The following is a 16,533-nucleotide window of genomic DNA, read 5'->3' on the forward strand; positions in this document are numbered from 1 at the left end:
CTAAGCCCATCAGGGATACCATGCCACAGTTCTGGATTGGGTATGGTGATGCTCATGCTGAGCTGGCGAGTGTTTGCCTGACTTATTTGACCTATGATGACTTCTCAGGAACCAAGGAAAGATCCGGCAAAGCCTTGTTGCAAACCTTCGATGAGTACAAGTTTCTTCCATATGCCGTGCAAGCATGGGGCACCCACGCGCATCTCAGCGACTTCAGTGACGGTGTCTTTGATTTGACCATGAGATTACTTGAATCTGAGACCGAGTATGGGGGCAATTACCACACGTGGTGTCATATATTCTTTCATCTGCAAAAGTCCAGCGGCCAGCGGTTGAAGACCTCGAATAATTCCTCTCTTTACTTTGCAAGCTTCTTTGGCTTACATCGAGCCGTCTCACTTTTGCTGGATGGCAGCGCTGACGTCGACACGGAAGATCCCATGATAGCGAGTGCAAGTGGTGGGCACGAGTCAGTGATAAAAGTCTTTCTTGACCAGGTTGATTCGATAGACGCAGTTGTGTTGGAAAAATGCCTTTATGTAGGCGCTGGGCAAGGGCATGAGTCGGTCGTTAAGCTTCTACTAGAGAGAAGAGTGAATTTCAATGCTCGATCCGGAAGAAATGGCACCGCCCTCCAGATTGCTACCCTGAATGGTCGCCATCATGTTGTTTCACTCCTTCTTGCTAATGGGGCAGACATCGACGTTACCTGCCAGCGATACGGTGTTCCCCTTGCAGCCGCTGCTGAGAAGGGACATCTTCAAACATTTCAAGTTCTCCTCAACCATGGCGCAAATGTAAACGGCCGTGGTGGCTGGTATGCGTATCCTCTGGTGTCCGCTATTGTTGGAAGGAATATGCAGATGGTCAATGCTCTTATTGAGCGAGGAGCCAATCTGAACGCTTTGGGTGGTCGACACGGATGTGCATTAATGGCAGCCTCATCTATGGGGATGTTGGACCTGATTCGCTCACTGGTTTCAAAAGGTGCCAAGGTAAATGACGAGAATGACAAGGGGACTGATAGTCTGTATGCAGCGTGCATGGCGGGCAATATGGATTCGGTGAAGCTTCTCCTAGAGCTTGGAGCAGATGTCAATGCCAAAGGAGGAAAGCATCGAAATGCACTTAACGCGGCGAGTGCGGGGGGTCATGTCAAGATCGTTCGATGTCTCCTCAGTGCCGGCGCAGATGTCGAATTCTTCGACGAGCACTATGGAAATAGTCTGCAGATGGCAGCCTTTGCGGGACACGCAGAAGTAGTGCGTCTACTGGCGGAGGTGGGAGTGGATGTCAATGCGACTAGCGCAGATCGAGGAACGGCGCTCGTTTCAGCCGCTCAAAATGGCCACACGGAGATTGTTCGGCTACTGTTCAAATTGGGGGTTCCAACTGGGGATACTTACGAGATGAGCAACGCCATAATGGTGGCTGCGAACAAAGGACACATTGATGTTGTGAAGGTCCTCGTTGAAATGGGTGCAGTTACAGACGACTGTAGCACCATTTCAACACATCCCTGCTGCACACCCTTAGAGGCTGCAGCCGTGAAGGGCAATCTAGACATGGTTCGTCTGCTACTTGATCTAGGTGCAGATGTCAATTTCACAAACGATAAAAAGTACGGAACCCCCCTGATTGCAGCTTGTCGTGGGCAAAAATCAAGTATTGTTGTTGCAGAGTTATTGCTTGAGTCTGGGGCAGACATCAATGCCTCAGCGGACTCTGACGATATGATTTTCTGCGCACTTGGAGCCGCCTTGAAATGCGAGAACTATGATCTTTGTGTTTTCCTCCTCGAGCGAGGTGCGGACGTGAATGCCGTCAATGATTGCTATCCTACAGCCCTTCTCATGGCAGTCGTACTCGATCATGAGAAATTTATGGATCTTCTCTTCGATCACGGCGCAGACATCAATCTTGCTATTGAGCCTCTTGAAAATGAGGATGAGGATGATGATGAGGATACTCGTGGGGATTTCATAACAGCACTACAGTGTGCGGTAGAGCGAGGATCCAATGAAAGAGTTCAATACTTACTTCAAAGAGGCGCTCATCTTTCAGTGGACATTGAACACGCAATGTTCTGCTCTGCGTTACAAGCTGCATGTTTTGTAGGAGATATGGACAAAATTCGAATTTTAATCGACGCCGGGAGTGACGTTAATCAAGTCGGTGGCTTGTATGGCACGAACTTACAGGCTGCTGCATCCCAGGGACACCAGGAAGCGGTCACAATGTTGATAGAAGCTGGTGGTGATATCCATGCGAGTGAAATCGGCAAATATGGCAGCGCATTGATGGCTGCCATTGAAGAAGGCCACGATGAGGTTACCCAGCTATTAGTCAACCGGGGAGTTGATGTCAATTGCCCCATTGGACCTTCGCCTTTCGAATATCCGCTAACGGCAGCCGCCACTCATGGTCGGGACAACACTTGCCAAATTTTGCTTGATGCTGGCTCCAATGTGAATAATGAAGGAGGTATATACGCCACTGCTCTACAAGCCGCGGCGGCTGAAGGCAATGATGACACCATTTCTCTACTGCTTCGGCATGGAGCAGACCCTAATATTGTCGGTGGCAAGTTCGGCACCGCGCTACAGGCTGCGTATGCAAGTGGATATTACGTTATCATATCTTGTCTTCTAAATGCTGGCGCATCAGTCCATCTTGAGGGTGGACAATATGGGACGGCTTTGAGCGCAGCCCTTGAAAATTCTTGCGCAACGTTAGTTTCGGCCCTTCTCCGACATCATGGTGCTGATCCAAATACTCCCGTTCGGAAGTATGGGACACCACTTCAACAATGTATAAGGTGGAGAGAGGATGATAATGTGTTCGACATCCTGCTTGATGTCGGAGCAGATGTGAATGCTCAAGGTGGCATTTATGGTAATGCGCTTATATGCGCGGTTGTGCATGCAGAGGATGCGGTCTCGGCGTTGTTGGATGCTGGTGCCGATGTCAACCTGGGAGGAAATGCAGCCTATCCTACCGCAGCTCATGCAGCAGCTGAGAGGGGGCGCTTAAGGATTCTTCGGCTCTTAGTTGAAAAGGGGGCTGACTTGAAAAATTCGATTGGTGGATCTGGCTCACTGATTGAATATGCTTCATCCTCATGCGATAATTTCTCGGTATTCTCCTACCTCATCAGACGAGGGGCAGCCATCGAGCCTACTGGCAAAGGGAAGTACCACAACGCACTGCAGGCCGCCAGCGTCACTGGAAATAAGGCGATTGTAAAGGCTCTTCTTCGTCGCGGGTTTGACATCAACACGACCGGTGGAAAATTTGGTACAGCATTGACAGCAGCTATTGTGTCAGACAATCTTGATATTGCAAGGCTGCTTCTGAAGAAAGGCATTGATCCAAATGCTACAGGTGGTATTTATTCTGGTGCATTACAGGCGGCAGCTGCCAGTGGATCCATTGGTGGCGTTCGCCTTCTACTCAGATACGGTGCCAATATCCACAAAACTGGGGGAAATACTCCACAGTTTTACAGGCGGCTTCTGTGTCTGGAAACTATGAATTGGTTGAGCTCCTTCTTGAAAAAGGCGCCGAGCTCAATTCTCTTGGTGGATATTGTCACTCTGCACTGCATGCAGCCGCATTGTATGACCGGGCAGCATCCTGTGAGCTCCTCATGAAGAACGGGGCACACTGGAGCTTAGTGGACCGCAAGCCTAGTCATCTGGGTCAGTGGAGACTTGATCATGCTTGCAAGATTTTACAAGACTGCCGGGAGCGACAAGAGCGCGGCTGGTCAAAGGAAGATTCGGATAGTGAAGAGTCAGATGTTGAAGACGATCAAATTGGTGACGATACTACAGACAGCAATCAGGATGATGATACGGATGATAGTGATGACGATACAGACGATGAGGAGGATAATAGTGATGAGGAGGAGGAAAAAGAAGATAGCGAGGATGACTATGAAGAAGATAAAGCATGGAAGCTGAATGTGGGGGAGATTTCAATGTTCGACTTCCCTTCTCGTCCCTCTGCGACTTCATAGAGGTTCTACAACTGGAGGGCCGACCGAATCGCAGGTGCAGAGAATACAGCATCATGAAATACCATATATATCATCCTTTTCTCAAAAATCCAGATCTTGTAGCCTTAGTCCTATTATCTGAGGCTATGCTCAACTATCGGTACAGTGATCACCTTATCAGGCTTTAAGATCGGTGGGCCAGTAAGAGAGCGGCGGTACTCGATCAAAGTTATAATAGGCTTGAAATCCAAACACTCGAGAGATCGTCACATTTTTGGACAATCTACAAGTCCCCCATCAGCAGGTGTGCTAACAATACGAACAAGTGCGCTGCCTGCATGTGGGGGCGGCCTTAGTTCGTGGAAGTTCTCAGATAATGATCTCGTTAAAGCATGACCCTATTTTAATATCCGTGTCTTTCCTTGTCTTTTTGAGACAAAGAGCAAGGCGTCCAATTACCCCATTCACTCGACGGATACTCGATCCATGTGGAAGTAACGCTATGAGCTGACCTGAACCCTTTGTCTCACTTTCAAGCTAGCAGGAATTGCCCCACCAACACTAGTCTCACGTATGTGGGGGAGCGAGAAATCCTTTCGTCTTTTCATTCTTCCAAATAATTCTACGGGGTTACGGAGCACGGAGTGATTCGGCTACAGTGAGAGGGTATAAAACCCCGGTTCGGCCCTGGCCTTGAATTCTTGAGGTCACTATCACACCTTTTATAGTATTTATAGACCCGGGCTGCTTGATTTGCTTAGTACCAAAGGACCTCAAATCGTTGTTAAAATGGATTTTCCCAAAGTCTTCACTTTATTATCTTTCTTCTTCACTGCTGTCGTGGCATTCCCCCAGCAGACTGCCGCAGGTACAACGACCGCGACGCCAGCGATGATCACCAAGGCTGCATCGCTCAGCTGCTCGGACGGCCAAACTGCGGTCTACACTACAGATTGTACGATGGGAACTCCCACGTCATACTGCGCTAGACCAGAGCCCCCAATCCAGTGCTCGGAAGGGTATTTTCCCTCGGTTTGGCACCCTGGTCATTGCATGGAGATGTCGACCTGTTTCCCGCTTGATGCGTCTTGGATCACGACTGAGTGCTCACATGGAGCGATCCCTTGGACCACAAAGACCTTGTATGAGGGTACTTTGGCAGGAGGAGAGTCAACTATCATCAGTGGTGAGTGCTTCCTCCCTCTTCGTTTTCCTTGGTCAATTCGCGTCTTATTATCCGCCTCATCAAACTATAGCTGGTATGTAGACAATGAGGCTAACATACTTCATTTCTTTCAAAAGCTGTTTCCTGCTCGTGTGCCAGAGATCAATGGTATAGCATGACGATGCTCCCAGGTGCATCAACCGTGGACACCTTCTGCATGCCCTCGAGCTCTTGTCCAGCGGGCATGACAACCTCTGTTTCAACCAATACGTACTGCGCAACAGCGCCGGCAAGCGCGTGCTCGGATGTTCCCCTGGAGACCAACTACTGCAAGTGCGAAGATGCAGGGCAGACACCTGTGTATCCTGACTCCGTTGGGGCAGCTCCAACTGGATGTAAATTGTAAATCAACGAATACTGGCTCTTCACATAGCAGGGCGTCTGTCAAAGCTACTTGGCTGCCCAGACTGACATGTCCTCCAAGCCGGGAATTACGTGGTTATCTAGTTGTCCAAGGCCTGTGTTTCCCTTGGTTGATAGGATTTCCTTGCAGAAATGCTACTTGAATCTTCCATGTCTCTTCTTTAATCATAGCTTAAAATAATACCAGTTTTGCCTCAAGTTCAAATGTATGTATCGATTGAAGAACATCTCAATAAAACCAGCGAAAATTTTCGCAGGCAGGCCCATCCTTGAGATATTCCGTAGGGACATCTCTTGCCCCGAGATGAACACCTTGCGATCGGTCTCTCCTCCTATTATCCGCCATCATCCAAAGCCCGAGGCAGAGAGTCAAGATAATACCAGTCCCACCAAATGACGCCGTGGTGATTAAAGCTGGAAGATAATTAGGCGCATCCTGCTTACGAAATATGTTCGAGCTGACAACTCCCATCAAGTTTGCCAACGGGACCGCAATACTTGTCAATACCAAGCGACGCCCTTCATTTGCAGTATTGTTGTTATACCAAGCGTCGAGAAGAACGGAGGGCGCAGAGGTGCCCCTAATCAACTATGTCAGTTTATTGTCTCGTGGTTCAGTGAAGATAGACCGACCAAGTCATCAGAAATGAGGCGAAATAAGCCACGTTTAGATCCCGCTGCACATCGATGGTTGCGTAAATCACGAACCCCACGAAGGTGAATGCAAATCCGAGTGCAATGAATGGGAACCTCCATCTCGTCCAGTCACTGCTGAAAGCCAGGATAAGGAGAACTGCAGCACCTGAGATATTTGGGGCGACAGTGAATAGGTTGGTCTTCACGGTGCTGTATCCAAGGCGCTGGATGATCACCGGGAGGAAAAGCTGAACAGCTTGAAGCGGAACTCCCAGACATATTTGAATCCCTAAAATCACCCAACTAGTTCCGTGTTTAAATACTCGGAATGCATCCCGGATGTCTAGCTTTTCGTTGACCACAGAAGAGCTATCAATCTGCAAACGAAGGTATGCGAGTTCTTTCTCATCTGGCGTTAAGAACGTTGCCTCTGATGCCGACCGAGGTAGATACCAGAGTGCAAATAGTGCAAAGAGAATAGTTCCTGCGCCTTCGATCAAGAAGAGGTACCTCCATGGAGCCAATGGGCCTGTGTTGATACGGAAGATTCCAAATGCCAGCAGGCCAGAGAAGGCCGAAGCAATAGTTTGAGCAGCGTAGAAAATCGCGAGTCGGCGGGCTAGCTCACCCCGTCGGTAGAAGCTGGCTCGAAATTAGGGATGATTTAGAAGGTTTGAGAATTTGGACATACGTAGTTTGGTAATAAATCACCAATGGAAAAAAAGCGCTCTCGGCCATACCCAAGAACCATCTGATCGCCAAGAGGCCGCCAAAGTTGAACACAGCGACAACAAGGATTGTACAAAGTCCGAAGGCAAGCATCATGCAGGGCAGCACAATATTCGGTCCATACATTTTTCCTAGAAGACCGAGAAAAGGTGCAGTCAAAACGTAAGGGATGAAAAAAATGCTCAGAAGCAGATTATACTGATTGCCCTTGAGTGAGAGAGTGTCTGTTGCCATTGTCAATGAGGCTCTTTTCACTCATGATTCCTGTTGACGCACCTTCCAATCCAGCTGTTTTAGCATTGCCTAAATTGGACTTGTCCAGGCTGTTGAACAGATACATCATCGCTAACACAGGAAGTAATCGAAGGTCAAACTTCCAGACCAAGGCACGCTCCGCTTGAGGGTCAATTTCCACACTTGATATAGTGACCGGCACATCTTGCTTTGAAGAGGGAAGGTCACTAGAATCGATTTCAATAGACATGGCTAGGATTCAATGCGATAATTCCAAGGGTTTTCCAGTTTATTCAAACGCATTCGGGATATATACCCCCCTGCCCTCACCATGTATATTTATATGACACAAAAGATAAGAAATAAACGCCAAGAATTTTTCAGTCAGAAGTGACGGCTGATAAGCCACCAAGCAGACACCGGTGAGACGGAAAGTCTCAAGCTTAGGCCGATTCTTTATCTGACACTTGACACTAATATAAAAGCCCTCCGTTATGATTTGGCTGGATATACTCCGTACTATGGTCAAGCTATGGGCCCTACCGCTTCACTACAGGTGAAATATCCATATCAGTTAATTACATAAGAGTTGAGTGCACAGAATTGATCATGGTAAGCACATTGTTCCTTGCGATATTTATATTGTACGTATCCCGACCGGCTTGTTATCTGAGCACAATCCATTAACGATAAAGGTATACGTATGAATATTGCTAATATTATAGATAACACCCGAAGTCTACGTTGTCAAGAGCGGGATATATTCCATGCTGAATCCTCTTGTAAAGCCCTTTGCTATTGTAATAGGCGAGCCGAACCTTGAATGGGATATATCCCGGCTTTTGCGCCCTTACCCCAGATTTCATATAAATGAAATAGTATTCTAAAAATCCATTTTATCTTGCCCGTCTGGAGTCATACTCGTGTTACTCTTATGTCCTGGTGTCCATTTATTAATGCGATCAGCCATAAAGCGACCATGTCATAGAGCTGTGAATATCAACGGAAAATCACTACGAATTACACGGAAGCAATGCCGGGCCTGAGTACCCATTTCCCCACCTATGGGCCAGGGCTATACGACGTAGATCAATGTATTCCATAAATTTGGAGTTTTTGCCCAGATTCATTTCACAGAATCGGTCAAGTATATCCTACAGGCAAGCCACAGTATATGTAGACGAGAAGACATAAGTGCAATATCGACTCTACCAGGTATTAGGCCAAAAAAGCACTTTTCAGCAATGTGAGGCCGGCCTCTTCATGATTTTACACTTTTCGAGTCCCAAAATTCGGTTTTACCACATGTCCCCAGAACTGTTTGCGACCGAGGGCCCGAGGTTTCCCCTATGAATTGATGCTGGAACCTGGGGAACTGGAGGCCTGTTTGGTTCATATCACTGTGATCGACAAGACGTCACATAGAGGGGTTGCCCTATTCCCCAGTTTCTAGGGACCGAGGCAGACTATGATATGACGGCTTTCATGTGTATTTGCGATGATAATCTATGGACTTGATTTATGGTCTCCAAAATTATTGCGCTTTCTATCTTTTGGGGTGTTTGTTCAAACGAAGGAATCCTCCACGATCTACGCATTTTGTTTCATCAACCTCAGCATCGATTCTCTTTTTACAGTTCGCATTTGACTGAGAAAAAATGGCTTCTAATAGTCCCAAGCCCGGTTTCTTGGGGAACATCACCAACGATCAGGAGGCCAAATTACAGAAGCTTTGGTGCTTTCTTCTCAAGGCAGGCGAAACCTCCTCAGGCAGCAAGAGTTCTGATGAGATTTCCGATGGCTGTGCGGAGAATCTCAGTCCCATTCAACCCCAGAGACGGCTGTCCCTACTTAGGCGCAGACAGAGCAACGTGCCCGAAAAAGCAATATCCACGCCGAACATACCATATCACCAAAATATTTTGAAATTTCTTGTGGAAATAGGGGTTGATGCAACTGAGTCCAACGCAATCAAGAAGACCCTCTCGGAGATTACACCTACCGAGCTTCGTACGGGAGTACTTGACACTCTCAAACACGACCACCCCGACGCCGTGCTTTTGCGCTTCCTCCGCGCTCGCAAATGGGATGTTCCCAGGTCATTTCTAATGATGATGGAAGCGATCTTTTGGCGAGTCAAGGAGATGAATGTAGATGAAGACGTGATGGCAAACGGAGAGCTCTATGCCCTCAAGCAGACTGAGAACAAAACCAGCGCAAGTGAACGAAAAGCCGGAAATGATTTCCTATCTCAAATGCGCATGGGAAAGAGCTACGTGCATGGCATTGATAGGACTGGTCGTCCAATAGTGGTGGTGAGAGTCCGTCTACACAGGCCTGGGGACCAGAGTGAAGAATCTTTGGAGCGGTATATTGTCCATGTTATTGAGTCAGTGCGACTTACATTGACTCCTCCGGTTGAGACTGCAGTAAGAGTTCATCTTTCATGACGAGGTGGGACGGTGTCGCTGACTCCAATTTAGGCTGTTCTATTCGATATGACAGGCTTTGGACTGTCCAACATGGTACACCATCGCTTTCAGTCCATATACTATCACTATCACCATTTCCATGGCTAACCCCTATTCTTTGGGCAGGAATACCCACCAGTAAAGTTCATTCTCAGATGCTTTGAAGCGAACTATCCTGAATGCATAGGAATTCTTCTGATTCATAATGCCCCGTGGGTGTTTTCAGGTCAGTTGATCCTTGTGATTATAGTCAAAGATAGCCTGGCCTATCTTTTGTTGTGCCATTTGGACTGACTAATGCAATGTAGGTATTTGGCGACTCATTCGAGGCTGGATGGATCCTGAAATTGCTGCCAAGGTTGAGTTCACAAATACTGTCGCCGACCTCGAGAAGTTCATTCCCCGGAACCAGATCCTGGAAGAGATGGGCGGGGACGAGAAGTGGTCATACAAATACGTTGAGCCCAGTCCTATCGAGAACTCAAAGATGGATGATACTACAACACGAAACGCTTTGAAAGGCGAGCGACAAGCTATTGGCGAAGAGTTCTTGGCTGCCACCTCTAGATGGATTAGGGCAACTAAAGCAAGAGACGCGGCATTACTCCGTTCTAGCGAAAGCGAAAGAGCATATCTAGCTGAACGACTGCGAGTGAACTACTGGAAACTGGATCCCTATGTTCGGGCTCGTCTTCACCTAGACCGAACTAAGGTTATTCAGGATGGTGGCAAGGTGGACTTCTATCCTGAGCCTGCTATGGAGAGTGGCGCTGAAATGGCAAAGGCATTAGACGTGGAACATTTAGAACGGATAGAGGACAGTGCATTATTCGCGATTTCGTAGATATTGATGTATCATAGGGGCTATATGTTCACCATTGAAGTACTGGAATTCTTAAAGTTATTACCGATTGAGCGGCCCTTGACATTAGATTTCCATCAAATTATCCCTCACGGTATAGAGTATTTCGCTCCAAGATCAACCACCTAGAGACACGAGTCCCAATCTCCTTTTCGCGTTCACATCGACATGCTTGGCCGTATAGGCCCCCGTTAAGGCGTATTAACGGGATCTTTGCGCTCACCAATTGGGGTCTTACAAACGTTATGGATCTAGCCTTCTACTTGCCTTATAAAGCCTAAATGTGTGATGTAAGATAATGATGGCTCTATAAACATACAAATCCAATTGAAATGAGATCCGACCCGTCAAGGTCGATATAGTGTGGTGATATTATATCTAGCATCTGGTTGGGAGTACTCCCATTTTCCCAGTGAGCCACCATCATTTATAAATTCTCCAAAAAGCGTGTTTTCTCACAATTATACCGTGATTCATATATTCAATTATCAATTCACTATATATCAATTGGAATAATAAAATATCACCGCCGGAGATAGGCGAGAAACGGCGTTCATTAGTTGGTGGTTTCTTGATGGTTTCTGGGCCCAAGGCCCAACCTTTTGGCCTGGGTGTGGCTGGGCGTTGAGCTTTGGGCTCTGGGCTTTGTGGGGTTGCGCAGGTCCATCCATGTCGGTGTACCGGCCCCTGGGCCGTTAGTCATCCAACTCCGAGCTCCGAGGACCGAGCCCCGACAACTACCCTACGTTGTTTGGCAAAACATTTCGACTCCTATCCTCCAGTCATACCGGGAGTTTACCCAATGGCAACCCCCCGCCGTAATGGTCAATTGGCTTCCTGTGAGCCATGCCGTACCTCAAAGTTGCGATGCGATCATTTGAGTCCTATTTGTGGACGCTGTGAGCGCCGTGGTTTCCATTGTACCTATCACCCGGCACCACTGACCCAACCCCTCACTGGAAGACGTCCTGAAAAGAAACGCCGCATCGTGTGCGAATCAGATTCTTTCAGTCCCATCAGTCGACTGCAGAGTGACAACGACGTCTGGACGCGGAAAAAAGCATCCGTCTCGGCCCCCGGGTTCCTGGGACAGACTAGTTACTCCGATGCATTTACAGATACCAGAAACGACCTCCTTGTCGGGTTTCCGTGTCTCTCAAGTCATGATAAGTTTCCCATTGATCAAAAGCGAATCGATCTCGGTGCTCGGGTCTTGGCACTCCTGGAGGACCTCCCATTTTATAGAGATGTGGTCACTGCTCGATTTAAGGTATGGAAGGGATGGAGTCTTGGCTGGCCAATCACGAACATGATTTTCACTCTTGTTGAGAAAATGTGGAACTCCCAAGAACATCGGGGGATGGACACAAAGCAACGCGCTTTGCGCTTATCTAGGAGGCTCTTTGAAACGCATGGCCGGTCGCTTGACGTGCACCCTTCAATGACCTGGGAGGACTTTCAATCTGCGGCTGAAGGAAGGTGGGAGTTGATTGGGATGCTTTTTACGCTGACAGGCCTAGCCACGGATTGGATCCCCCATAGTGACCCTATCTTCATGCGTCAGAATACGATAGATCCAAAGAGTCTGGCTATAACGGCGACTGCTGTGGGGGACATCTGCCTTCAGTTCTGCGACAGTACTGGAATTGTGAATGACATCGTAGGCTGGCTGTTGTTGCATCAGGTTACACTCTTGGCAATAGTCTATGGTGAAAGTGGTTTGTTATCCCGTTCGTTTCCTGCCATCATTGTCTAATAGAGCTCCCAGACTTTCGACCGTGGAGAAAGTTAGGAGATCTATCGACAACAGTGTTTGCACTCGGGCTTCATCAGGACTCTAGCACCAAGGCTCCATTCTTTCTTTCTGAGATGCGAAAAAGAACCATGGTCGCGGCCTACTCAATGGACAAAGTACTTGCCACTTTCCTGGGTCGCCCGCCGCTCATCAGCTGGCGCTATTGCGATATTCAAATGCCACTTGACTTGAGCGTGGAGGAAATATTCGCTGATACGGCTGTTCGTGATGCGGCAATCACTCGACTGGATGAGAAGAGTGGATGGAATCTTGAATCAAGCTTGCTGAAGGGCACGTGGCCACGAATTGCCTTAATCACTAGCGTTCTCCGTGAGAAGATCTTGGAACTTTCATTAAGTTGCCAGCTCGATAATCTTAGCCAAAGGGTCGAGTACGCTGACAGTTGAATTCCCTACCAAATATATGGCGCAGCTGACGTTCCCAGGCAGCTTTCGCACGAATCCCGCCAATTGCGGCAGGGACTGCCAGAATTCCTCCTTTGGAAACCTGATACCGACGGAGGGGCCCTTTCCAGAGTAGAATATGACCTCCTTTTCGAAATTCATATAGAGTTCCTCCACAATGATTTCCTGCTCTACCGGACCCTCGGTAAGCGCACCCAGACACAGCCCGAGGCAATTATTGGCATAGCTCGAGAGATACTCGGGGCATTAATCACTATGATTTCTGAGAAGACTCGTTCCCGACAGCCCATCAAAGATGTTGGCTTTAATGTAGGTTGACCATATTTCTCATTGTGGGTGAAGGCTAAAATACTGAAATCTCAAATCATTTACTAGGTCTGCTTACCGGGACTGCCTTCTGCCGGTGTTCTCTGTGCAGAACTACTGCGTCGATCCAGATCGACGGCGACAAGCTCATTTCTGGGCTTCCCTCGCTCAGAGATCATTCAAAATCTCACACTTTTCGCGGCATATCTGGACACCATCATTAAACCCCATGATGGTAACTACCGTGTCGCACAGCAAGGCCAGAAGGCAATCCGCCACGTCTTAGACCAAGTCCTCTCCGCCGACGGAATTTCCTCGGTCGTAGAAGCTACTGGAACGAATGATAAATTGATTGGGGATGCAAGCTTGCTTGGAGGTGTCAATTTCGACGATCATGACTTATTTCTTGGTTGGCTTGATGGAAATATGCAACACATGTCCGATTCATGGCTAGGATGGATTAACTTCACCTGAATATATCAGTCCAGTGCAACCAGATATTCAAAACAGCGAGATCAATTGCGCCGCCACTTGCAGAATCAGATGTTTAGGGATAGCTGTACAATCTCTACGTACATCGAACCCAGTAGGTACCCATGTACTCCGTAGTCCGTACATAGATCGCCGTTGCTGGTGGGCCAAACGGAAGCGGTTCCGACCCCGGAAATGATTCCGTACCGCATCTTCGTCACGTGGAGACATTGCGCTTCTGGTCACCCCAGTCTCCTGTGCCTGATCTCGTGGTCTCTCGGATAGAATCCCGAGCTTTCCATGCTCTTCCGTTGTCGAATTTCCTATTGCGACTGTTATCATGGGCCACTCGGCGTCTGAGTCCCACCCTAGAGCGAAGCGTCGGAAGATCGCCGTCGCCTGTGATGATTGTCGAGCAAGGAAAGTTCGTTGTGATGGGATACAACCGGGTATGTCCTTGCGATGGGTTCAGACGGAATGCCACCCGTATTAACCCAATGAAGTGTGTGGGCCATGTAGCAAAAAGACCGACCATGGGCTTCAATGTGTCTATACAGGAGAGTTGGAGAAAAAGCGAGCAAGGCAAACGTGAGCGCCATCAATTCTACAGCTAAACTACCCTCCGGTTGTTAATCTCTGTTTCAATAGTTATATATCCCAGTTAGAATCTCGGATCCAACAACTTGAAAGCCCACAACATATCGGGAAGGGTCATGGATCAGAGCGCACACCAGTTGGTATATCATAACGCTTTGGGTTCACTATCTAACGGGTCCATTCATAGCAGGCAAATCTACTGTCGCCGATACATGATAATGTCCAACCCGAAACACCTGGACACTATACACAAAGCATACATAGTCAGGGTGATATATCCGCACTCACAGATCAGCGAGATGGGGTGAACGCGATGATGGGTGCGGTAGAGGAAGAGCGTCCTAGTCACGGTTTCTTTGGAAGCTCTAGCGCAGCAGGGTTTATGCGCCAAATTAGAACCGCAGTCGACAGGAGAGTCGCCTCTCCTAATCGAAGATCCTCAATTCCTCATCTGGCTGTTCCATCAAGCCTGATGCCGATGCGGAGCGAAAGACCTCAGTCTTCTGTGGCAAACTATGTGCTCCCCCGCGAAAAATGGCGGATAGCCTCATGGATGTCTACTGGGAGTGTGTCTTCCCATTATATCCGTTTCTTGTCCCGGCTGAGATGAAAAACGAATATACGAAAATATGGACTGGCGATAGTCTGGAGTATGATGAAAACATGCTGATGTGCACGCTGAACGTCATATTCGCCTTAGCAAGTCAGTTGGCCGATTTTGTCCCACCTAAGGAGCGAGAAGCATCAGCAAATGCCTTTTTCTCGCGGGCCAAGGGCCTATTTCAATTCAATCTTTGGGATACTGGATCGGCAGGTTTGATTCAATGCTTGCTTCTCATGGCCCAGTATCTGCAAAGTACAGATTCTGCACATCAATGCTGGATTGTTACTGGACTCGCGATACGTAATGCTCAAAGTTTGGGGCTCCATCTTCCTCAGAACATTGCGCGCCTTCGGAGTTTTCAAGAGCAACAACTAGCGCGCAAAATATGGCACGGTTGTATTCTAATGGATCGGTATGTTCAACACTACGCCCTGACTAGCTAATCTCTTGCATGATTCTGATTCCGGTATTCTCTCAGTGTCATATCTATGACATTTGGTCGGCCTGCCATGATCTCAAAGGCCTCTAGTGGGGCGGTTCCCTTGCCAGCCGCCGTTGACGATGAATATATCCCGTCTGGGTCAAACAAAGAGGTTTCCCAGCCCCTCGATCGACCATCAATGATGGCATTCTACGCTAAATCATTAGAACTTTACGAGATCATGAACGATGTGCTTCTTAGCCTTTACAAACCAATCTCCGACGATCATGCTGAAGATGTTCATGACTTCTATTTCGATAATGTCGCAAGCGAGGGAGAGCGGACTATCTTTGAGCTCGACCGCTCGCTCACTCGATGGACACGAAGCCTTCCTCCACACCTGCGTGGAGATTCTTCAACGGTACCCACAAGTCCTATATTTTACCGGCAAAGCATTGTCTTGCGTGCAAGGTATGTGATTAATGCTAATTTTTCTCAAACATACTGCATTTACTGACCAAGGTGTCCTTGTAGGTTTCTCCACGTGCGGATGCTTTTGTTTCGGCCAACCCTCTCTAAATACTGCGCTGTTCGGGATACTACGACAGCATACCCATTGGTCTCGACGAACGACTCTTTCCCCCATCGTGTTGCGCTTCAGTGCTCCATCATATGTGTCAAAGCTGCTCAAGAGTCTATCGAACTAATATATAATAACGTCCCTGCCGACGGAACTGGCGGCCCCTTGCCGGCCTGGTGGTATAACATCCTTTGTTCGTATAGGTCTACCCCTGGCATCTCCTTCGGCATTCTGACTTATATAGATGTTTATACTTCTGCGACTGTCTTGATCGCTGGCCGTTTGTGCGCGGCGATCCTTGCTGAGGTTACAGAAAGCTCAGTTGTCCAGTCCTGGAACCACGCATTGGAGGTTCTTCGCAAATACCAAACGTATAGCACATCCGCTCGTCGATGTGTAGCGGCCCTTGAAATTCTATATGAACAAGTCGCCTCTGAAGGTCTACTGCATATCAGCCATATGCCTAGTCATGAGACAAGGGTCAACTCAAGTGCAGGGAACGATATGTCATTTGGCGAAGGAATGAACGCGGCGATCTTAGATGGCTTTGAGTTTCCTGATTTTCAAGACATGTCATGGTTAAACAGTGTTCCAAGCAACTTTTTCTAGATACCAAATGCCTTGGGCAAACTACAATGTTTACAAAAATCAAGACAAAGTTGGGGAATGTACTCAATCGCGTCCATTCAATACAATATCTATTCCGATGACTATTTTTTCGTACATTTACCGCCAGTGGCACGGAGCAGTTAATTGTGATCGAGAGTATCAACAATCATTGAACGAAATTAAGATATAGCAACTGCTAGCCCTG

The 16,533-nt window shown here is 47.9% G+C and overlaps 7 protein-coding genes across 7 annotated transcripts; 6 read left to right on the top strand and 1 right to left on the bottom strand.

The window, feature by feature from the left end:
• Positions 1-110: 110 nt before the first annotated feature.
• On the top strand, positions 111-4,021 carry N7500_007582 (ankyrin repeat domain-containing protein; the record flags this gene model as incomplete). The annotated part of the gene is made up of 2 exons (XM_056678726.1): positions 111-3,440; positions 3,509-4,021. Coding segments are annotated over 2 exons (3,843 nt in total), but the record flags the coding sequence as incomplete, so codon positions are not given.
• Positions 4,022-4,789: 768 nt separating this feature from the next.
• N7500_007583 (uncharacterized protein) lies at positions 4,790-5,571 on the top strand (the record flags this gene model as incomplete). The annotated part of the gene is made up of 2 exons (XM_056678727.1): positions 4,790-5,186; positions 5,303-5,571. The coding sequence occupies 2 exons, from the start codon at positions 4,790-4,792 to the stop codon at positions 5,569-5,571; spliced, it is 666 nt and encodes a 221-aa protein (XP_056529099.1).
• Positions 5,572-5,817: 246 nt separating this feature from the next.
• N7500_007584 (putative MFS transporter) lies at positions 5,818-7,437 on the bottom strand (the record flags this gene model as incomplete). The annotated part of the gene is made up of 4 exons (XM_056678728.1): positions 5,818-6,169; positions 6,222-6,866; positions 6,916-7,177; positions 7,230-7,437. The coding sequence occupies 4 exons, from the start codon at positions 7,435-7,437 to the stop codon at positions 5,818-5,820; spliced, it is 1,467 nt and encodes a 488-aa protein (XP_056529100.1).
• Positions 7,438-8,845: 1,408 nt separating this feature from the next.
• N7500_007585 (CRAL-TRIO domain-containing protein) lies at positions 8,846-10,502 on the top strand (the record flags this gene model as incomplete). The annotated part of the gene is made up of 4 exons (XM_056678729.1): positions 8,846-9,616; positions 9,671-9,712; positions 9,785-9,884; positions 9,967-10,502. The coding sequence occupies 4 exons, from the start codon at positions 8,846-8,848 to the stop codon at positions 10,500-10,502; spliced, it is 1,449 nt and encodes a 482-aa protein (XP_056529101.1).
• Positions 10,503-11,181: 679 nt separating this feature from the next.
• N7500_007586 (uncharacterized protein) lies at positions 11,182-13,520 on the top strand (the record flags this gene model as incomplete). Its single annotated transcript, XM_056678730.1, has 4 exons — positions 11,182-12,238; positions 12,280-12,706; positions 12,761-13,049; positions 13,116-13,520. Coding segments are annotated over 4 exons (2,178 nt in total), but the record flags the coding sequence as incomplete, so codon positions are not given.
• A 122-nt stretch (positions 13,521-13,642) lies between these two features.
• On the top strand, positions 13,643-14,131 carry N7500_007587 (uncharacterized protein; the record flags this gene model as incomplete). The annotated part of the gene is given in 2 exon segments (XM_056678731.1): positions 13,643-13,654; positions 13,667-14,131. 2 exon segments carry the CDS (start codon positions 13,643-13,645, stop codon positions 14,129-14,131), a joined length of 477 nt encoding a protein of 158 aa, XP_056529103.1.
• Positions 14,132-14,648: 517 nt separating this feature from the next.
• Positions 14,649-16,328, top strand: N7500_007588 (transcription factor domain-containing protein; the record flags this gene model as incomplete). Its single annotated transcript, XM_056678732.1, has 3 exons — positions 14,649-15,130; positions 15,197-15,610; positions 15,674-16,328. The coding sequence occupies 3 exons, from the start codon at positions 14,649-14,651 to the stop codon at positions 16,326-16,328; spliced, it is 1,551 nt and encodes a 516-aa protein (XP_056529104.1).
• Between the last annotated feature and the right edge of the window lie 205 nt (positions 16,329-16,533).

Source organism: Penicillium coprophilum (assembly GCF_028826855.1).
Source record: "Penicillium coprophilum strain IBT 35676 chromosome Unknown utg000005l_segment0_segment0, whole genome shotgun sequence".
Classification (NCBI taxonomy): Eukaryota; Fungi; Ascomycota; class Eurotiomycetes; order Eurotiales; family Aspergillaceae; genus Penicillium; species Penicillium coprophilum.